We start from the raw sequence: 21,806 nt of genomic DNA, 5'->3' as shown, positions 1-21,806 counted from the left end.
GATAAATTTTTTCTGCCTCGTGTTTACACTCTCCCAAGCCCATCCAGGCGATGTATTTCTTGTTGTACATCTTTGCACGAACACTGCCCTGTCTTTTGTTTTCAAACCTGGGTAAAGTGTCTCATTCGGGAGTGTTTAAAGCGGGTGTCTAACAAAGCTCACCGCCAGGATCCCGACAGGCCTCCAGCGCGAAGGAAAAGCGCTCAGGTGGATGTCGTGTCTGATGGGATCTCAGTTCTCCAGGCCCCTCGGCTCCACAGAGCAAGGAGTCCGTGGGGCCGTTTGCCCCTTTGGCAACAGAGACGACGTCTGGTACCTGTCTCTCCTAGGTGGTCGGCGGAAGCGAGGCCAGCCTGTCCCGGACCGATGGCTGCGCGGCGATGCCCAGCGGTTCAGACACAGCGCGGGCGTGCTGGCCACGTGGACGCCACCTGTGGCCGGAGACGAGCGTCCTCTCGCCAGTCGGCTCCGGCTCCTACAGGATACTGTCCAGTCGTGGAGAGGTGAAGGTCAGAGCGTCTTACAAGGTCAGAGGCAGGAGCCAATGGCAGATGAGGACACCGCCAGGAGTCGGCCCGGGATTTCCCCGCCAGGTGTCTGCATAGTAGCTGGGCCCTGGGGTAACACCGGCCTGGCTCCGAATTATCCAGTGCAGACGTTGTGGGGTCAAAGAACTGGAAAGTGTGGAGTGGAAAACATTTGCCTCCACCCAGAGTACAGCCTCCAGGGAAGGCTAAATTTAAGGTTAAATTTAACTAATTCAAGAAAGTAAAGCTCACAAGCCAGCGGGTTTCTGTAGTGTAGTGGTTATCACGTTCGCCTAACACGCGAAAGGTCCCCGGTTCGAAACCGGGCGGAAACAGCGGGCTTGCTTTCTTTTTCCCCCAAGTTCTGTTCCAGAAATCGTCTACCTAAATTTACTCACATTTCCACCCAGTCTCAAATCTTTGTGCTCTCTTTGCAGCCCAGAACTTTTAATTACAAGAATTATATTAGAAACAAGCCCAGAGCTGAGCCTCGCTTCCTCTCCTTGTTCAACCAGACACTGTTGAATCCTCACCAACGGGGTGGGGGAAGATTCTGCGGGCCTGCGGGGGTGGGGGGGTGGGGGGAGGAGGGAGGCTGTCCAGCGGGGCGGGCGTCTGCATCCGCCTGGAGCAGAAACCGGAGGGGATAGGCCTGGGAGGGGAGTGTGGCTCCTCCACACAAGGGGGGGGGGGGGGGATCAAGAAGCCCCCTGCAACCGCAGCAGGGCGCCCGGCGGAGAGGACTTCCAGGAGGCGGAGAGGGGGCAGCAAGGAGCGGACAGGTCAAGGGCGGCCTTGTTAGCCCGCTGTTTAAGGACTTCGGCCTTCACTCGGATAAAATAGGAAGGCGCCGGGTTTTAAGCACTGAAATGACTCTACACGACGTGTTTAGAAGGACGCCTCTGCCAGATCTGTGGAGAATACTCTGCATGCAGAAGGGAATGGGAGACTACGGAGCCCCTGTCATCAGGCGGCTCGTCAGAGCTAACTGTGGCTTGGACAGCATGGTGGCTGTGGGGTTGCTGGAAAGTCGTTACGGTCTATACTTTAAAGGTAGAGCGAGAGAAATCCCTGAGGAAATGGATGGGAAGAGTGAGAAAAAGCAGAATCGGCGATGACCTTGAAGGTTTTTTGCAGAACTGGAAGGACGGGCTTGCCCTTGACTGAAATGGGGGCGTCGGGAGGGAGCAGCGTGGATAGGGAAAACTTGGAAGTTCTGTTGTTTTTTTTCCAATATATGAAATTTATTGTCAAATTGGTTTCCATACAACACCCAGTGCTCATCCCAAAAGGTGCCCTCCTCAATACCCATCACCCACCCTCCCCTCCCTCCCACCCCCCATCAACCCTCAGTTTGTTCTCAGTTTTTAAGAGTCTCTTATGCTTTGGCTCTCTCCCACTCTAACCTCTTTTTTTTTTTCCCCCTTCCCCTCCCCCATGGGTTTCTGTTAAGTTTCTCAGGATCCACGTAAGAGTGAAACCATATGGTATCTGTCTTTCTCTGTATGGCTTGTTTCACTTAGCATCACACTCTCCAGTTCCATCCACGTTGCTACAAAGGGCCAGATTTCGTTCTTTCTCATTGCCACGTAGTACTCCATTGTGTATATAAACCACAATTTCTTTATCCATTCATCAGTTGATGGACATTTAGGCTCTTTCCGGAAGTTCTGTTTTAGACATGCTAACTTGTATCTTTTATTGCTTTCAGGAGAATTTAGTGATCCTTCACTTACATACAACACCCAGTGCTCATCCCAGCAAGTGCCCTCCTTAATGCCCCTTGCCCACTTAGCGCACCCTCCCCCCACCCACTTCCCCTCCAGCAGCCCTCAGGTTGTTCTCTGTATTTAAAAGTCTCTTATGGTTTGTTTCCCTCTCTGTTTTTCTTATCTGTCCCTCCCTTCCCCTGTGTTCATCTGTTATGTTTCTCAAATTCCGCGTATGAGTGAAATCATATGATATTCATCTTTCCCTGACTGACTTCTTTCACTTAGCATAATACGCTCTAGTCCCATCCCCATCATTGCAAATGGCAAGACTTCATTCTTTCTGATGACTGAGTGATACTCCATTGTGTGTGTGTATATCTATAAACACAGGAGTACAAAAAAGTTTTGACAGGAGTACAAAAAAATTCCTTTCCCTGAGGAGACTGAAGAATATTCCAGAGTTCGATAATAGCAACAGGTCACAAGTAGATTTTGATTCCATCTTTCTCTTCTCTGTTATTTTCCCTTTTCAGGACAAAGATATATGAAGACTGGTTCTGGAGCTATGCTAACATTTAAAATAGTTGAAGGAACCGTGAGATGTCCACCTCCGAGTAATTGACTAGCAATCCACTAGCTGGCCACGACTTCAGTCTCATTGGATAGGTACCGCTCCACCACCAGCCCGCAATCACGAAAGTGCTACATGGTCTTGGAGGACGGCCATGTTTTGTCACGTGTAATGCTGACGCTCAACTCCCAGGTCAGAGCTCTCAAAGGCAGCCAATCCGCGGGCTGGCACGTGACCTGTGAGGAGACCTATAACCTGATCCTCCATAAAAATCTCTGCCCCAAAATGATTCACGTATTTAGATAGGTCACGTATTTAGATGGATTTTTTAGGGGGGAGGAATTAGAACTGGAAAGAGCAAAAATAATGCCACAGACATAATAGATTCAGAGCGAAAATTACATTGATTTACTGATTCACATTAATCCCTATTTGCCAGCATAGAGGTCAATGAACTACTGCCCTTGAATGACATCAAGATGATTAATCTAGACCCTCAATAGATCTTGCTAAATTAAGAGACCCTTCCAGCTAGAGCATACGTGATCTTACCCTAAAATCCTCTTTAGGTAATTTCCACTTCATCTAGCCCCTAGATATTAAAAGGAGGGAAAGGCGATGGAAGGAGTTAAGGTGAGGTTTTCTCCACCCCCTCTCTTCAAGCCTATGTCCTCTTTTCTTTAAACAAAGAACTTAATCACTCATTCATTCAATCGATATGTATTGAACGCATATACTGTGTCATACACTATTCGTTACCGGGATAACACCTATGAACAAAATAGAAATCTCTTTCCTTTCTAGCAGCAGGATTACAGAAATTTTTTAAAAGCAAAGTTACATATAAAATGCAATACAGGGGCGCCTGGGTGGCTTGGTCGGTTGAGTGTCCGGCTTCGGCTCAGGTCATGATCTCACAGTCCGTGAGTTCAAGCCCCGCGTCGGGCTCTGTGCTGACAGCTCAGAGCCTGGAGCCTGTTTCGGATTCTGTGTCTCCCTCTCTCTCTGCTCCTCCCCTGTTCATGCTCTGTCTCTCTCTGTCTCAAAAATAAATAAACGTTAAAAAATAAAATAAAATAAAATGCAATACAATGTGACAATAAATGCTAAGGAAAAAAATTGAGAGAAGGACATTAGGGGTGAATTTTTATTTTCAAATTCTAAATGGATTATTGGTGACATTTGGGCAAAAAATCTGAAGGAAGAAAATGAATGATCCTTGGGGCTGTCTAGGTAAATTGATTCCAGACAGAGGATAGAGTGCCCACAGGGAGCCTGATATGGAATCTACCTTGTGTATTTAAGGAATACCAAGGAGGCTAGTTCTGCTGGAGTAAAATGAATGCTATTTTAATGTACACAACACTTATCTACTGCCACAAATCTACTGCTTAACAAACTATCCAAATTCAGTAGCTTAAAATAATTAGAATCTATTTATCTCACTAGCCTGTGGTTAACTAATATAGGTCAGGACTGACTAGACTGTTTAAGGTCCCAGCTGGATTGACTCACATATCTGGTGAACAATAAACAATCACACAATCTCCACACATCTCATAGTCTCCAGCATGCTAAACCCAGGCAAGTTCTCAAGGCAAAAACAACCAGGAAAAAATACTAAACAAATCCCTCCTGGAACTAAAAAGCAATTATAGCAAGGTTGTAGGATACAAGGTTAATATACGAAAGTCAATCATTTTCCTACATACTAGCAATGAAAATTTGGGATTTGAAAATAAAAATACAATGTGATTTACATTTACACCCCCAAAATAAAATACTTAGGTACAATTCTAACAAAATGTGTACAAAGTCTATACGCGAAGAAAAGTACAAAAGCACCTGGGTGGCTCAGTTGGTTACACGTCCGAGTCTTGATTTCAGTTCAGGTCATGATCTCAGGGTTGTGGGATTAAGCTCTGCATCAGGCTCTGTGTCAGGCTCTGTGCTGGGCATGGAACCTGCTTGAGATTCTGTCTCTCCTTCTCCCTCTACCCCCTGACTTGTTCATATTCTCTCTCTCTCTCTCTCTCTCTCTCTCTCTCTCTCTCTCTCTCAAGGAAAAAAAAAACTATAAAACTTTGATGAAATAAATCAAAGAACTAAATAGATATTCCATGTTCATGGATAGAAAGACTTAACACTGACAAGATGTTAGTTTTTCCCAGCTTGATCTATAGATTCGACACAACCCCAATCAAACCCCCAGCGAATTGTTTTGGGATATTAACAAGTTGATTCTAAAGTTTATATGGAGAAGCGAAAGACCCAGAATTGTCAACACAATATTGAAAGAGAAGGATAAAGTTGGAGGACTGACACTACCTGACTTCAAGAAGTATGATAAAATCACAATAATCAAGACATTGTGTTATTGGCAAAAGAACAGATAAATGGATAAGAATAAACAGAATAAAGCATACAGAAACAGACCCACACAAATTTAACCTGTTGATCCTTGACAAAGGAGCAAAAACAATACAATGGATAAAAGACAGCCTTTTCAACAAATAGTGCCGGAACAATTACATGTCCACATGCAAAAAAGAAAAAGAAAGAATCATAGACTTAAGTGTAAAACACAAAACTATAAAACTCCTAGCAGATAACATAGGAGAAAAAAATAAGCATATGAAAGATGGTCAACATTACATGTCGTCATGGAAATGCAAATAAAAACAACAACGAGACACCACCACGCACCTGTTGGAATGGCCAAAATCCAAAACACGGACGACACCAAATGCTGGGGAGGGTGTGGGGCAACAGGAACTCTCACAACGTTGCTGGTGGGAATGCAACCACTTTGGAAGACAGTTTGGCAGTTTCTGGCAAAATTAAACATCCTCTTACCAACCAAACAATCCAGCAACCACATTCCTTGGTATTTACCCAAATCAGTTGAAAATTTACGTCTACACAAAAACCTGCACACAGATGTGGATAGCAGCTTTATGCATAATCGCCAACCTTTGGAAACAAGATGTTCTCCAGGAGGTGAGTAGATAAGTAAACCATGGTACAGCCACACGATGGAATATTATACAGCACTGAAAAGAAATGAGCTATTGAGCAATGAAAAGATATATTGGGACCTTCAATGCATATTGCTAAATGAAAGAAGCCAGTCTGGAAAGGCCACACACTATATGATTCAACTCTGTGATATTTGCAAAAGGCAAAACTATAGAGACAGTAAAAAGATCAGAGGTTGTCAGGATTAGGAGGGATGGAGGGAGGAACAGGCAGAGCACAGAGGATTTTTAGGGCAGTGAAAGTATTCGGTATGATACTATAATGGTAGACATACATCACATATTTGCCAAAAGCTACAGAATGCCCACCAAGAGGGAGTCCAAATGCAAACTATGGACTTTGGATGATAATAATGTGTCACTGTAGGTTCAGCAGTTGTAGTAAATGTGCCATTCTGATTTGGGACATTGATAGTGCAGGAGGTTGTGTGTGTGGTGGGGTAGGGGGTATATGAGAACTTCCCACTCAATTTTGCTGTGAACCTAAAACTGCTCTAAAAAATAAAGACTACTTAAAAGAAAAAAGAAAAAAAAAAAAACAGGAACCAAAACAAGCAAGCAGAAAGAGTAAAGGGCGTATTCAAGAAGCTTCTTTGTCAAGTTTGCTAATACTGCGTTGGCCAACATCAGTCACAGGGCTCGGCCAAAACCCACCACAGTAATGAATTATTTCCAGTTATTTTGATGCAAAAAGGTCAAAATAAAAATCGCCTTTTTTTAAACCTGGTTATGTGCTCCACGCATTCTAGCTTCTCACTCTAACTCCATCACCACCCACCCCACGATCATGACCATCCCTGCCACTTACAGCATTCCTAAGCCCCCCCATGCCTCACGGTGTCCTTAACTCCACCTCTGCTGGTCATCGCGTCACTGTGTCCAAGATGGATAGAGAGGCTCAGAGAAAAAATCGTTTTTATTATACATTGCTTGGATATTAAAATAAACAAACAGATGGGACAGGAAGGAGGGAAGGGAGGGAGGAAGGAAGGAAGGAAGGAAGAAGAAATGTTGCTATTAGGTCGAAGTAAATGTTGAGAACATAAACTTACCACAAACTTAGAAAAAGACTGATCCGGGGCCCCTGGTGGGGTGGGGGTGGGGGGGGGGGCTCAGACAGTTAAGCACGTGACTCTCGATTGAGGCTCAGGTCATGATTTCACTGTTTGTGAGTTCGAGCCCCCTGTCAGGCGGTGCGCTAACAGTGCCCAGCCTGGTTGGGGTTCTCTTTCTCTCCCTCCCTCTCTGCCCCTCCCCTACTCACGCAGGCACACACTCTCATTCTCCCAAAATAAATAAACAAACTTCCAAAAAACAGAGACTGATTATTCTGTAGCCAGACCAGCAGCCACCCACTCAACCTATCAGCGATAACTGTTTTCAAGGCAATGGATCACTGTCAACCCCTGCCTTCGGAAGGTCAGCCAGTCAGACTCGGGTTCGCTCCAACAAACAGGCCCCTGAGCGCCACCAACCAGTCTCTCCCAAACAGTCACGCTTCCACAGATCGCGTCAACCCGCTCAGCCCGAGCACATCCTGGCTTCCCTGAGCCCCTTCCCCCAAAACATCATCCACCCCTCAGCTCTCTCAGGGGCCGGTGCCTTACCAACCCAGCTCCCTCCCCAAATGAGTTTTGGCTCTGTGTTTCAAGTAGTGGGTGGTGGTTTCACCATCCTTTGAGAAAGCCCCTTCATCGAATCTCAAACACCTCAATTTCATTTTTTGCTGGGATTACATTTTTGATTCATTTTCCATTGCTGATATTCTTGGGTGTCGGATGCGGCGGTGTGGCCTTCACAACCATACGGTTTTGTCATAAGCAGTGACTCGGGTAGGCCTCGGTTCCTTTGTACCGTGTGTTAACCAGATTCGGCAAAGTACCGACACCCTCTGATGGAAAAGCTTCATACCTTCACTCCACGAATATTTACCGAATGCCTGCTGTATGTTCAAAACTGTTGTTGGTCTTAGGGATCCAGAGAACAAAACAAAGCAAAACAAAACCTGTTTCCATGGAAGGAAATTCTGGTGGAAGCAAACTGGCAGCTTTTTAAAAAGGAAAGTACGCACTGTGTCTAACTTGATTTTTTAACAATAAGAAATATCAACTTCAACAGTGTTGAGAGGCAGCGCAGAGAGGCGGGCACAATCAGGTACATGAAGCACAGAAGGGCCACGCGGAAAGGGACAAGGACACGGGCGCTCGGATGGTCACACGTCTCTCCAGCGCCAACCCCTGGCTTTGTGCCCTGGTTCTCTTTACTGAAATTTCCATTTCAAGGCTTTAAGCCACTTTTTCTCAAGTTGCTGTTTCCCCCCCACCACCACCACCCCCCTTGGAAAGGGGGACAAAGAAGGTAGGTGTCTCTGCTGAGGATTAGGAAGTAAAGTCAACTTTAGTCTCAATTTTATGTTGGAGAGGCTGTTTCCAGCCCAAGAACGGATGCCTTTCCTGGACTGTTTGGGGATCAAACCCACGGACGTCGGGCTGTCGGCGCCACATTCTGCCCGCCTGAGCCAACCAGCCACCTGGCCAGACCTCCTTTTTACTTAAAAGGGTAAAAAGGGTGTTGACGTGCTTGTGTCTCTTTAAAACTAAAGGAAATCCTTCTTCTCCAAAGGAGGCTTTTTTAAGAGAGGTGAGACTGGGGGGCAGTGATAAGGTGATAAGACAGACGGGGAGACTAGGAAGCAGACAGGGTGAGACCTGGACAGAGAGTCACTCAAGTAGAGAAGACGACAGAGGGTGAGGGACCGAGGAGCAAAGAGAGGGTGAGGTGGGGCAGCGGGCGACCAAGGGGCTGAGGGAGGGGGCAGGGCGAGGTCCCTGCGTGGAGACCCAGAGACTAAAGGCCAGAATGCAGACTAAGGCATAGAGAGGGGGAGCCTGAGGGACGGCTGGATGGAAAGTCACGGGACAGAGAGGGAAACTGGATATTCAGGCGCCACACCCGCAGGCCCCGTGTACAGACTCTGGCGTCCCTGCCCCGCTGTACTGGTTCTCACAGACGCCTGTCCCCGGAGAGGCATCTGGAAAGAAACCCGAGCTCCCACTGAAAGGCCACAACCTCAAAGTCCAGCCCCAGAACACGATAAAGGTCCTGAGTGAGCGGGGGAACAGAGCGCAGAGGAGCAGACAGCATGGCCGGCAGGCCTGGCCCCCCACGGCTGGGCCCTCTGCTCCTGCTCTCCCTCTGGGGGTCCTCGGCTCCGGGTAGGAAGAGGCCGCGGGTCAGGCAGGGGCTCCTGCGGGGGCCTGGCTGACTCCCTCCCCGTCTGTGTCCCACAGCCCCCCTCCTCAGGCGCCTGGCTGAGCACATTGAGCGGTTTCAGGAGGGCTCCGGCCTGGGCCTGGGTTTCGGCCCAAATGCATTGGTCCCCCCAAAACAAGGCTGGCTGGAGCAGCCGCTGGACCCCTTCAACACATCTGACCAGCGATCTTTCCTGCAGGTGAGGCCAGGGGGAGGGGGGAGGCGCGGCTGACGTTTTCTCCCCCAACCCTACCCTCAGTCTCTGCATCTCTGGGCCCCACGGGCTCATCCTGTGCCCGCTGCCTGTGCCCCTGTGGCCTCCGTTCAGCCCCTCTGGTCCTTAGTGTGCCCTTGATCCCCGGGCCCCCCTTTCTTTCTTCAGCCTCCACTTCCCTTGTCCCTCAGGCGCCGTCTTTGACCCCCTTCTCCCTGTCCTTCAGATTGTACAGCAAATCCACCACCAACATGTAGGGCTCAATACGTAGCAGAAATGTGGACCAGCTTTGGAGGCAGACCTACCTCACGAGAGGAACTGGAAGGGATCTGATGGATGAACACTTGCCCCATTTTTCACACCTCCTGTGTGCACAGTGTGTGCAGGTCAGCTCCCCTAGGCCCTGCTTCCAAATTGGTCTGCACCCGTCACTTATCCTCGGCTTAGCGTTTCCATATACAGCCAGGGCCCCCGCCGCTGGCCAGTGTCCTGGACCCTGGGGACACAAGGGTAAAAACGTCGATGAACTATCTGCTCCTACAGACCTTGCATTCTAGCTGAAGAGACTAACAGGAGAGAAAGGAACATAACTACACAAGCCAAGTTCACACACTACTAAGTATATAAAGGAAGACCCATAAGGGAGAGAGACCGCAGCGAACTGGGAATAAAGAACAGGTCAGAACTCTCAATCCTCATCTTCTTCTCCACCCCACCTCTCAGCGGTACTGGGTGAATGACCAACACTGGGCCAGCCGGCATGGACCCGTGTTCCTGCATCTGGGGGGCGAGGGCAGCCTCAGGCCTGGCTCAGTGACGAGAGGTAAGAAGCAGGGCTGGGAAGCTGGCGGGGGCCGGGAAGGGCGCCCCATGTTGTGGTGCGGTGAGGCGGGAGGGCTGTAACCCCCTGAGGAAGTTTTGGGGTGATGGTGAGGTTCGCGGGGTCCGGAACCCACGGCCAGGACAGAATTGTTGAAGACGTCTTTGGTGCAAAAAGGTGACTTTATTGAAGCACGGGGACAGGACCCGTGGGCGGGGACCGCTGTACTGTCGTGTAGAAGGGCTGGTTGTACGCCATGGACTTGGGGGAGGTAAAGTCAAAAGGGAAGTTTCCAAAGAGACTTTCACAAGCTCAAGACTTACTGGAGGCCCAGCTATGGTCAAGCTAAGGTTGTTTCTCCCTCTAGCAAAGCATTAACATAAGACAGTAGGGACTTCCCGGGCTTCAGGCTATTGATGGGGTTGCCTTTTTCTCCTAAACTGGTGGAGACGCTTATCAGTTCAACCATTTGGTTTTTTGTCCTTTCCTGTTTTGGGGTAGCCTGGAGCGTCCAGGGACTATCACACAGATCCCACCTTGAGGGTGGGGGTGCCCTGAGGCCGCACTCTGCCCTCAGGTTGCCCCACGCTCTCTCATCACCCCAACCGGACACTCTTCACAGGGCACCCCGCAGCCCTGGCCCCAGCCTGGGGGGCCCTCGTGATAGGCCTGGAGCACAGATTTTATGGCCTGAGTATACCTGCCGGGGGCCTGGACATGGCCCAGCTCCGCTTCCTGTCCAGCCGCCACGCGTGAGTGAGGGTGGGGGAGTGTTCGGGGTCATGGCGCTGAGACCGTCTGTATCCGGGCACCTCTGCATCTGTGTGGCTTTCCGCCACTGCCCAAGGTCGACCTCCGGGTCTCTGGTCCACATTTCCTTCGCTCTTTCAGTGTCTTATTCTCTCTCTGTCTCTGGGTCCCTGTCCCTCCCTCTCTTTCTCTCCGGCCACATTTTCATCTCTTCCTGTGTCACTGCAGCCTCCCGGTCCAGACCAGCAGCATCTGGATGACACAGCCTCCCCACTGGTCTTCGGTTTCTGCCCTTGAGCCCGTCAGTGTATTGTACGCACGAAGCTACAGTGACTGTTAGAGCACAGACCAGACCACCCTCTCCCAGCTCACATCTCCCAGGGTCTCCCATCTGCCTCACAGTCAAGTCAAAACCTTCACAGGGGCCACGAGGTCCTACTGGCTCTGGGTCCCCGTTACTTCTCTGGCCCCCACTTCCGCACACTCACTGGGCTCCAGCGACACCCGCGTCCTTGCTGCTGTGAAGGCTTACAAGCACATTGCTGCCTTGAGCCTTTTTCTCTCTGCGGGGAGCGCCCCCCCCCCCCGTATTTGTATGCCTGTCTCCCTCACCTCCTTCCCTAGACGCTCTTCCCAGATCCGAGTGCGTCCCACCTGCTTTGCCGTCAGCCTCAGGACTTACCTCTCCTGGTCTCCGGCTGTGTCAGTCTCGTCGTTTTTCCATCTCACTCTCGCCTCTGTCATCTCTATCTCCACCCCTGTCTCTGTGCCTCCACGCTTCTCTATCTCCCCACGTTTTCACAAGCTGTACGGGGTTCTAAGTGCCCTAGGAAGGCACTAACTGCAGCCTGCTTCGGAAAGTCCGGGAAGACACGGAAACACCTAGAAAAGAGGATGTAGCCACATGGCAACATGTCCCTTTCTGACGGTGTCTCCTCTTCCTCCAGCGCCCCAGCCCTCCCCGTATCCCCCAGGTTTCTGCCCGCGCTGCCTAGGGGACCCTTCCTCCCCCCTATAGCCCGCAGTGAGGAGGGTGGAGGCTTGGCGGCGGTGGGGGGAGGGGGTGGTCCTCTGGCCCAGGTGCGCACTTGCTGAGATCAGGCTCACACACACCCGTGACAAGAGCCCTGGCTTCTGGCCAGACCCCCCCCCCCGCCCCATTCGGGTCTCTGGACCCCTGCCCGTGCAGAGGCGGGGGGGGGGTGGATCCTCGGGGATTCCCGGCGAGGAGGGCCCACCGACCTCCCCGCTGCCCCTAGGCTGGCTGACATCGCCTCCGCCCGCCTCGCACTCGGCCGCCTCTTCAACGTCTCCTCCTCCAGCCCCTGGATCTGCTTTGGAGGCTCCTACGCCGGCTCCCTGGCCGCCTGGGCCCGGCTCAAGGTCCCCGGGACTCTCCGGGCGGGCTGGGGTGGGTCCCGGTCTCAGGCGGCAAGGGCACCCCCGCCCCCCAGGCGCCCCCCACACACTCCTGCCCCCCGCCAAAGGGCTTTCCCCAAGCTGTCGTCTCCAGGGTCCACGTGTAGAGGGGAGGGATTTGCCCGCGACCGCAGTGCGGGCGGTGACACGGGGGCGGCGGGGGCGGGGTCCTAGGGCCTGGGCCCCCCGGGCTGACGACGGCTGTCCTCCCTCAGTTCCCCCACCTCATCTTCGCCTCCGTCGCCTCCTCTGCTCCGGTGCGGGCCGTGCTGGATTTTTCCGAGTACAACGAGGTGAGGGCGGCGGGTGGCGGGGGCGGGGGGCGAGGTCCTTGGTGCAGGGAGTCCCCTGAAACCTCCTCCCGCGCTCCCTCCACAGGTGGTGTCCCGAAGCCTGACGAGCGCGGCCGTCGGCGGCTCCCCGGAGGTAGCACATGGGGCCAGTCCGCGGGGGTATGGGGACGGCAGAACTTGGAACGGGGGGCAGAGAAAACCGGGGAAGCTGGCAAGGTGGCCGGGTCTGAGAGAGGACCTAGACCGGGAAGGTTGGGCGGATTTGGGGACGTGGGATGGGGCGGGGCCCGGCGGGGTCGACCCTATCAGGAGGGCGAGGCTCTGCGGGGGACGGGACCAAGGGGGGACGACCCTATCAGAAGGGCGAGACTCAGCGCGGGGCGGGGCCACCCTATAAATGGGGCGAGGCTCAGCGTGGGGCGGGGCCCGGGGTGACGACCCTATCAGGAGAGCGAGACTGGGCGCGGGGCGGGGCCTAAGGGGACAACCCTATCAGAAGGGCGAGGCTCCTCCAGGGGCGGGTCCCGGGGAGGTGGTCGGGTGGAGCACGGTCAGGGGGCGGGGCCTCGGGCGGGACCTCTGAGGAAGTGGGGCGCTGGGGGGAAGGACTCGGGGTCCTGGGCCGGTAAAGGCGAGGCCCAGGACCCCGAGTCCTCGCCAATGCGGCCTCTCGCTCCCCGCAGTGCCGGGCGGCGGCGGCCGCAGCCTTCGCGGACGTGGAGCGGCGGCTGCTCGCGGGCGGGGCGGCTCGCGCGGCGCTGCGGGCGGAGCTGGGCGCCTGCGCGCCACTGGGTCGCGCGGAGGACCGGGCGGAGCTGCTGGGGGCGCTGCAGGCCCTGGTGGGGGGCGCCGCGCAGTACGACGCGCAGGCGGGAGCGCCGCTGAGCGTGCGGCGGCTGTGCGGGCTCCTCCTGCAAGGCGGGGGCAACCGCAGCCACTCCGCGCCCTACCGCGGGCTCCGGCGGGCAGTGCAGGTGAGCGGCCTGGGAGAGTCCGCGGGCGGGGCGCCTGCTCCGCCGCGTGTCCTGCGGTGGGCGTGACCCCTTCTGACCTTGGTCTCCCGGTCTGTGAAGCGGGGGTGACGCCTCAGGGCCGGGGGAGGTGCGGAGAAGTCGGTCAGGGGAAGCGCGCGCTCTGCAGGTGTTAGCGACTACGACCGGTCCCTTTTTTGCGCTTCCCGTTCGGTCCACTCCCGGGCCTGCAGCGGAGTCTAGCGCACAGCAGGTGCTCCGGTAGCGTTGACGGAAGACAGAAGCCCTGGGGACATAGCGTCCCTAGAGACCGAGATTCCAGCCTCGGGATCCACGGCTAGAAACAGCTGTTCCAAGAGATGGTCACACGCCCAGGGTCTCACAGTCACCTAGTGCCTTGACCTCTAACCCACAGGGACCCAGGCACCCACTCGCCCTGACCCCCGACTCCCAGGAGAACTCTGTAGCTCTTCTGACCTCTGACCTTTGACTTGTAGGGACCTGTGTATGCTTTCAGGCCCTGGGCCCTGACTCTCAGGGACAGGAGTAATGTGTGTGTGTGTGTGTGTGTGTGTGTGTGTGTGTGTGTGTGTGTTGTCCCCTAGGTCGTCATACACAGCCTGGGCCAGAGGTGTCTAAGCTTTTCCCGAGCAGAGACAGTGGCACAGCTGAAGGTCACAGAGTCCCAAGTGTCCGGTGTGGGCGACCGCCAGTGGTTGTACCAGACTTGTACTGAGTTCGGCTTCTGTGAGTGACCCGCCCACCCCTCACCCCTGAAACGTACATTCTGCACTGTGCCCAGACAGGCTGTCTCACACGTGGTCTGGACTTGTTTCCATTTCTATAGGACCCTGGCCACACTGCTGGGCCTGGTTTTACCCATAGGTGTGGGGCTGGAAGGTACATAGCTGTACTAGAGTGTGCCAGAATCCCTCACGCACACAGTCCTCACATGAGTGATATGTGTCCCTGTCCCAGGAGTGGCCCCACTCTCTCCCTAGTCACCGGCCTAGAAACCCTAGCACATTTTACATGCCTCCTTCCCTTTGTCCCATAGCCTGTCAGCCACTGAGTCCTGCCCACTCTTCATCCTGGACAGCCCTCCGGTTCACCCCCACCCCCCTTTCTATTCCCAGCTCTGCCACCCTGGTAGAGGCCCCCACCCCCTCCTGCCTGGATCCCTGACCCCACCTCCTCTCTGGTCTCCAGGCCTTCATTTCACCCCTACAATCCAATTTCCTCACCGACAGAGCTTTTTCTAAATATGACCTTGTCCTTCCTCCCATGGCTTCTCAGTGACCCTTGGGCAGGGTTGCCACATACAATACAGGATGCCCAGTTACATGTGAATTTGAGAAAACTTTTTTTTTAGTGTGTGTCCCAAATATTGCATGAGACATACCAAAAAAAAGTATTTGTTAACTGAAATTCAAATTTAACTGGACATCCTGTAATTTTGTTTGCTAATCTGGGTCCCCTACTCCAGAGTTAAGTTCAAATCCTTTCCCATCTCCTGCAGGCAATGAGGATATGGTTTAAAGCAAAGCGTTCAGATTCCAGCTCTATTTCATAGCTATGTGATCTTGGGCAAATAACCTAAGCTCTCTCTCTGTGCCTTAGTTTCCACGGCTGTAAAATGGGAATAACAGTAGTGCCTCTCATAAGGTTGTTTCCAGGATTAAAGGAGATAATATCTGTAGCATGCTAAGAATAACACTGGTATACAGTGAGTACTCCCTAAGTACTAATTATTCTGTGACAACAGAGCCTGGGACCGTCTTGCGTTCCCAATGCTGGTCACCATGTATGTGAGCTTACAATAGGTGCTCCATGCCTGGTGAAGCAAGGAATGACTGAATGTGAGGCTAAGGGAGTTAGATTTAGCCTGGGGGCACTGGGGAGGTATGGATTTTAAGCAAGGGAGACGTGGTCCAATTTGTGCTTTAAGTTCCTACGCTCCCTTGTCTCTCTGGACCTGTGCGCCTGCTCTTTCCCCTGTTTAGACTGCTTTTTCTTTTCTGTCTTCCTCACTCCGTAAGGTTTTATCCCTGGCAGGTTCCTGTCTTGGAGCCTCTCATGCCAACTGGGATTCCTCCCACCCCAGGTCTTTTTCCCTCCCAGCCATGACCAGTCTGGGCTGTCACTGGGGATGGGTGGGGTCTCTCTGACAGCATTGTGAGCTCACCGGAGGGAGGGTATGGGGCTGGCTGCTTGGGTCATCACCAGAGGAGACTCTATGGTGAGGATTAAAGGCTGTATGCCCCACACTTACAGATGTCTCCCCCCACAGATGTCACCTGTGAGGACCCCAGCTGCCCCTTCTCCCAGGTCCCGGCACTGCCCTCCCAGCTAGAGCTCTGCCAGCAGGTGTTCGGGCTCTCCACCTCCTCCGTAGCCCAGGCCGTGACCCAGACCAACTCCTACTACGGCGGCCAGACCCCGGGGGCCACCCAGGTGCTGTTCGTTAATGGTGAGCGCCCCTCAGCACCTGAGCCCCAGGTGGGCACCTAACCCCGGCGCGGCACGCCATCCTTCCTTTCTTTCCAGGGGACACAGACCCCTGGCACGCGCTAAGCGTAACACAAGCCTCGGGACCGTCGGCGTCGGCCCTTCTCATCCCCGGAGCCTCCCACTGCATGGACATGGCCCCCGAGAGGCCGTCAGACTCCCCCAGCCTCCGCCGGGGGCGCCAGGTAAGAGGGCGGCCGCGCCGGGTTAGTCGCATTCATTTGCGCGTTAATTTGCCTGCCCCTGCCCTCCACTGTCGGAGTCTGACTTCCAGAATTGTCCCCTCCCCAGAGCATCTCCCAGCAGCTGCAGACCTGGCTCGGGATGGCACAGCGGAGCCAGGCCAGGGGTGGGGACTGAGTGCCCGGACCCTCGCCACTCCCTGCGCGGCCACCTCCTTCCCGGACGTGTCCTCTGGACGGGAGAACGGAGCTTGTTTGGAAAGAGGGAATTCCCAGGAATCGGGCTTCAGCTTCTGATCCGCACACAGACTCGTTGCTGCAGACCTCTCACTCCCGAGAGTGGATGGCAGGATAAGTGGAGGAGTATTCTTGTCGTGCATCTTGGTATCTTCTTTTGTTTTGTAGGGAGCATTTTATTTGTTTCGTGGCTATCTCTTTTATTGTGTAAAGTATCTTAACGTAAAGCCTCTTTGTGTAACATAATTCGGGAATGATCTCCCACTGACTTATTTTTTGTCCTACTTTCAAAAGCACAGCAACCTTGGTAGGTTCTTCGGGTCCCAAAGGGACAGGGAATCAGCTTCCATCTTGGTCTGTTCGGGCTGTGATAACAGAACCCTGTGGATTGGGTGGCTTATAAACGACAGATATTTATCTCACGCGGTTCTGGACACTGGGAAGCGTGACATCAGGGCACTGGAAAGTCAGGTGTCTGGGGAGAACTCGCTTCCTGGTTCTCACTCAGCCGTCTTCTCTCTGGGGCGGAGGAGGGGCAGAGAGCGGGAGAGAGAAGCCCAAGCAGGCTTCACATCAGGTCTTCAGCTCGGAGCGGGACCCTGGGGCCAACCTCACCACCAGGAGGTCATGACTTGAGCCGAAATCAAGAGTCAGGGCACTTAACTGACGTTGCCCGCCGGGCGCCCCAAGGAATATTGGTATTTTAAGTCAGATGTCAAATGTGCTGCAGCTCAAATTCTGCTCGGCTCCTGGGCTGGGTGCCCTGCTGAGCCCCTCCCTCCCCGCTCAGGCCCTGTCCCTGCTTCTCACTGTCTCCCTCACGGGGCCCCTCTTCCTCGGGCTCTTGCTTTCTCCTGGTCTCTGTCTCTGTCTGTCTCCCAGCCGGTCTCCTGTTTCTCTGAATATCCTCATTTCCATCTGTCTGTGGGTCATTCTGTCCCCCTGTTTATTTCTGTGCTGCAGTCTATGTCCGTGGTGTCCTGTCTCTCAGTCAGTGTCCCTCTTCACCTCCTCTCTAGCTTGTCTGCCCCGGCTAGCTCCCCAGCGGCCGGTTTCTGCCTTTCCTCCTCCGTCTCTGCCTCAGTTTCCCTCTCTTCAGACTCTCCCTGTCTCTCCTCGCTGCCTTCTCTGTCTCTGAGACCTTTTTGGTTTCTCCCCTGCCATTTAATCTTTGTGCTTCTGTCTCCGGCTCTTAATCTCCTTCCCAGCCCTTCCCTCACCGCCGTTTCCCACAGTTCCACACCTCCAGCTTCCCGCCCTGGGGGTCCAGGGCCCTGGTCCAGCCTTCACGATAGGGGAGCCCCAGGCTCTGGGGGGGGGTGCGCCCACCCTCAGGGGTGTCTGCTGAGCCTTGGTTCACTCTGAGCACGGCCTTGGGAACAGGAAGTAGCGAGTCAGGGAGGCAAGTGCCGCTGGGGGGCTGGGGAGGGCAGGGGGAGACAAGTCAGGACAAGGTTTGGGGTTGGTAAGAGAAGCCACAAGCCCGCAGTCCTGTGAGGAAGTCCCTGCTCGCCTGTCTGGACTCTGAACCCTGAGTCCTGACTGTCCCCGCTGACCCCCCTAATCCCAGCTCCGTTCACCGGGTCCTCCCTGTGGGGACAGCCCCAAGCTGAGGCCTAGCGTGTATGTTTACACGAGCTCCAGCTCCGAGGCCTGACACATGGAGGGTGCTCGGTGCCCGTGGGGGATGAAAGAACCAGGTCTAACGTCAGCGCTTCCCATGCTTTGCCGGATGCAGCTGCTCGCACTCTCTTCTGCAAACGTCTTCTCAACCTGCCGTCTGAATGGACCTGGCTTTGGTGCCCGGCTCCCTCCTCGAGCATTCTCAGAGCTCCCTCAGCGGTGAGTGCGGCACCAGGCTGAGCTGCCCGTGTGCTGAGATCCTCGTTCCCTCTGGGCACGGGTCTGCGGCCCGCGCACCAGGCTGGGCCACCTCAGTTCACTGGGCTGAGACTCTGAGACTGCCGGGCGAACAGCAGTACTGTCTGTGTGGGTCTGTATTAGGGAAGGATGGAGAATTCTGAGGTACTCTCCCTTCCTGGTGTCCTTGGCCCATACTTGGCCCCTACTATCCCTTCTCTTACCTGCAAACCACGATGATTCTTGCAAAAGGTAGATCAGGTCACCTCTGCTTAAAAGCCTCCGTGCTTCCCATTAGAACTAGAATAAGGTTGGAATTCTTCCCCCGGGGCTATGAGGCCCTTCGGCCTTTGGCTTTTGACTCTTCTCTGCACTCAACTCCCACTACTCCCCACACTGCAGGCCAACCACTTGGCCTCCTCGTTTACTTCAGGTCCAAAGCTGATTCCTACTTCAAGTCCTCGCATTTGCTGTTCCCTCTGCCAGGAGGTGGTTCCCTTCAATGACCTTTAAATGACTGACTCCCTCTTAACATTCAGGCTCCACTCCAATGTCACCTCCAGGAGGCCTTTCCTGACTGCCTCTGTGTCCCAGTCACTCCCTGTCACAGTACCTGTTTTACGTGCTTCCCAGCCACAAGCACCACCTGAAATTACCTTGTTTTATTTTCTTTCTAATTCGGCCCCCTCTGTACTAGAATGTGCTGTCCCTGAGCCAGGGGACGGTGCTCTCCTGGTAAACACACCCCTGTGAGTTCTGCGTTTCACAACCTGTGCCGTTTTCACCTGAACTTGGTTCTCCAGAAGCTCAGCGGTCTACCAGATCAAAGATCGCAAAGCACTTCTCAGGACCAGGAGGGCTGGTAAATTTGTGGTCCACCCACCTGTGACTTTCATTTACCGGTTATGCGCTATATCCTAGAAAACGCTTGAATTCGAATGAGGATAAACAGTTCCGAGGAATGTAGAAACATTGCATTCTGAGGGTCCCTGGTTTGTGCCACACACACTCCCCCTGGAAGCGGGACCCAGTGGGGCTTCTCACCTTCTCTGGAGGTTTGTGGGCTGGCGCGGGTGCAGCATGACCTTATCCCAGGGCGCGAACTCCAGGGGCACGTGAAAATGCCTGTTCTATGGCGCCCTCACAAGAAGAGACTCTCAACTTCACACAGACCTCTCACGCTGAGTCTAGAGAAGACCAAAGGTGAAGGACTACCACCTGATCAAAAGATTTCCTACTAAGCTGCAATAATGAAGACGACGTGGTTTGGGCATTGCATGTAGATAAACAGATCAACGGGCAGGACGGGAGTCCAGAAGCAGACACACACACACACACACACACGATCAATTAATTTTCTACAATGATGCCTAGGCCAATCAGTTGAGGAAGTCTTTAAAACAAATAATCCTGGAACAACTGGATAAAACTACAGACCTTCTCTCAATCTCTTTTGCAACCTTCTTTGCAACTTGGTATCTGAATGGGTCTGGGTTTGGTGCCGGACTACTTTCTCTTCCCAAGCATTCTCTGAGCTGCAGAGTGTGGGGGAAAAGATTAACCTCACCCCTATCTCATACCATACTCAAAAATTAATACAAGTGGAGGTAAGGCTAAAGCCATAAAATAGAAAAATCACTTATGACCTTGTAGTAGGCAAATATTTCTTAGGGAGGAAAGCATAGCATAAAATATATTAAAAGGAGCAAACTGACATTATCAAAAGGATACATTGGCATTATCAAAATTTAAAACTTCTCATAAAAAAACTCATTATAAAACATCATTAAGAAATGGAAAGGGAAGGAAAAGACTGAAGAGAAACGCGCACACTACGTACGTCCGACGAAGGATCTGCGTCCAGATTGAAGAACTGGAAATCAATTTCAGGAAGACAAGGCTGTGACACGTGGGTGGGAGAAAGGAAGCCCCGCCGGGGGCGGCTTTGGTCCGAATCCTCTCGGGTCAGAACCGGGATCTGAGAAAGACTCGCGACAGGAGGGTTCGTCCATTCAAGCCACGAGTTAACCTTCGCTGCTTTTCCCATCACCGCGGTGGGGGAGAGCGAAATGGGAAGAAGGCGGGACTTTTTTTAAAAAACCGTCCGCCTTTGGCATTTCGGTTTTTTGTTTTGTCGTCGCCTCCCTCCCCTCCCCCTTCCTCCCTCGCCTTCTCCTCCCTCTCCTTCTCCAACTTGAAGAACCGGTGTCCATGATTTTTGTCTACATCTTCACAATGGAGGCCCCCTCTTCCCCGGGTGGCCGGTTAGCTCAGTTGGTTAGAGCGTGGTGCTAATAACGCCAAGGTCGCGGGTTCGATCCCCGTACGGGCCACGCAGATACCGTTTTACCGTCGCTGCGCGCGCAGTTCCCCTACCCGACGCGGGTGGACCGGACTGCAGAAGTCAAACAAACACTTGCGTGAGAGCTGTGGGACCTTCATGTCTTGTTATTCTTATGATTTTAAGAAGTAACGAAAGCTAGAATAGAAAGTGCTTTTAAAAGACATTGAACAAAGTAGAGCGGGTACATTTAGGCGAGGCGGGGCCAGGATGAGAGAGAATTCCTTGGTTTGTGTTGGAAAAAAAAACTTAATTGGTTTTGGCTTATGTAACACGTCCCGCAGACCGAGAGGACCTTCGCCGGTGGCCGGTTAGCTCAGCTGGTTAGAGCGTGGTGCTAATAACGCCAAGGTCGCGGGTTCGAACCCCGTACTGGCCACATGGGGGTGGCTTTTGTTACGTTTAAACACCGGAGTCCGCCAGTCTAGGACTCATCCCCGGGCCTCAACCCATGCGGAATTTAGAGAATTTGAACACGGTTCTCTGACTTCCCTGCTTTAGTAGGTCCTTGTTTGATTTCTGTCCACAAAGGTCAGCAGGGACCTGGAAAAAGAAAAAAATTACCTTTGTGCGATTTTTTTTTTTCCATTGGGAAACTGATTCTTGCAACGGAAACTGGCCTGTTTGGATCATTTCCAACTGGGAAGAAATTGTAAGACCACCCGCACTTTGTGCACGGCCACACTTGGGGCTTCACTAGTTGAATGAGAGATGAAACGAGATGTTTGAAGCTATATGGGAAGCAGGCTCCTATTAATATCGACACAGGAGGAAAGAAAGGCAGCTTCGTTGTAAACATTCTGACAGCGGGCTCACCGTTAAAACGTTTACTTTGGGGGTAAAAATATATTCCTGTGTTCCAAAGTTAGAAAATATTAAAAGGTACAGTGAAAAGTCTCCTCCCGCCCCTGTCATGCACCCAACTGTGATTTCCAACTTCTATAGGAGACCCCTTAGGTATTCTTTCCACTTCTCTTTGCACACACAAATATTTACATAAACTCTTGTTCTCTCTTCTTCCCCTAAGAGTCAGCATATGCGCTCAATTTGCCTTCTTCACTTAGCTATATAAGGTGGCATCTTTATCTTATCAGTGTTTTGAGAGCTTTCA

General features: G+C 52.8%; 1 protein-coding gene, 1 long non-coding RNA gene and 3 other non-coding genes across 6 annotated transcripts; 4 read left to right on the top strand and 1 right to left on the bottom strand.

The window, feature by feature from the left end:
- Window positions 1–789: 789 nt before the first annotated feature.
- Window positions 790–862, top strand: TRNAV-AAC (transfer RNA valine (anticodon AAC)). The gene has a single exon. It is a non-coding gene; the product is annotated as a tRNA-Val (tRNA).
- A 3,051-nt stretch (window positions 863–3,913) lies between these two features.
- On the bottom strand, window positions 3,914–12,628 carry LOC131513650 (uncharacterized). The gene is made up of 4 exons (XR_009262686.1): window positions 12,528–12,628; window positions 11,567–11,766; window positions 9,620–9,810; window positions 3,914–5,641 (listed from the first exon to the last, which is right to left on the bottom strand). It is a non-coding gene; the product is annotated as an uncharacterized LOC131513650 (long non-coding RNA).
- On the top strand, window positions 8,944–16,740 carry PRSS16 (serine protease 16). 2 transcript variants are annotated; one of them, XM_058732775.1, is made up of 12 exons: window positions 8,944–9,063; window positions 9,139–9,299; window positions 10,038–10,137; window positions 10,757–10,886; window positions 12,144–12,267; window positions 12,519–12,596; window positions 12,682–12,729; window positions 13,280–13,570; window positions 14,173–14,314; window positions 15,858–16,037; window positions 16,115–16,260; window positions 16,367–16,740. In XM_058732775.1, exons 1-12 carry the CDS (start codon window positions 8,991–8,993, stop codon window positions 16,433–16,435), a joined length of 1,542 nt encoding a protein of 513 aa, XP_058588758.1. In that variant the 5' UTR covers window positions 8,944–8,990; the 3' UTR covers window positions 16,436–16,740. The 2 variants fall into 2 exon arrangements, with proteins under 2 accessions (XP_058588758.1, XP_058588757.1); XM_058732774.1 differs by lacking the exon at window positions 13,280–13,570.
- A 3,873-nt stretch (window positions 16,741–20,613) lies between these two features.
- On the top strand, window positions 20,614–20,687 carry TRNAI-AAU (transfer RNA isoleucine (anticodon AAU)). The gene has a single exon. It is a non-coding gene; the product is annotated as a tRNA-Ile (tRNA).
- A 313-nt stretch (window positions 20,688–21,000) lies between these two features.
- Window positions 21,001–21,074, top strand: TRNAI-AAU (transfer RNA isoleucine (anticodon AAU)). The gene has a single exon. It is a non-coding gene; the product is annotated as a tRNA-Ile (tRNA).
- The last annotated feature ends 732 nt before the right edge of the window (window positions 21,075–21,806 follow it).

The sequence above is a fragment of the Neofelis nebulosa genome, chromosome 6, assembly GCF_028018385.1.
Source record: "Neofelis nebulosa isolate mNeoNeb1 chromosome 6, mNeoNeb1.pri, whole genome shotgun sequence".
Lineage (NCBI taxonomy): Eukaryota > Metazoa > Chordata > Mammalia > Carnivora > Felidae > Neofelis > Neofelis nebulosa.
Note: the sequence above shows the minus strand (reverse complement) of the source record. Positions and strands in the feature narration are given on the sequence as shown.

What these genes read in the sequence shown, in the direction of transcription:
- PRSS16 (XM_058732775.1), top strand. Translation starts at nt 8,991, where the DNA reads ATGGCCGGCAGGCCTGGCCCCCCACGGCTGGGCCCTCTGCTCCTGCTC. An exon ending in CCGTCGGCGGCTCCCCGGAG is followed by an intron (nt 12,730 to 13,279) that starts GTAGCACATGGG and finishes CGCTCCCCGCAG; the next exon opens with TGCCGGGCGGCGGCGGCCGC. An exon ending in GCCTCCGCCGGGGGCGCCAG is followed by an intron (nt 16,261 to 16,366) that starts GTAAGAGGGCGG and finishes TCCCCTCCCCAG; the next exon opens with AGCATCTCCCAGCAGCTGCA.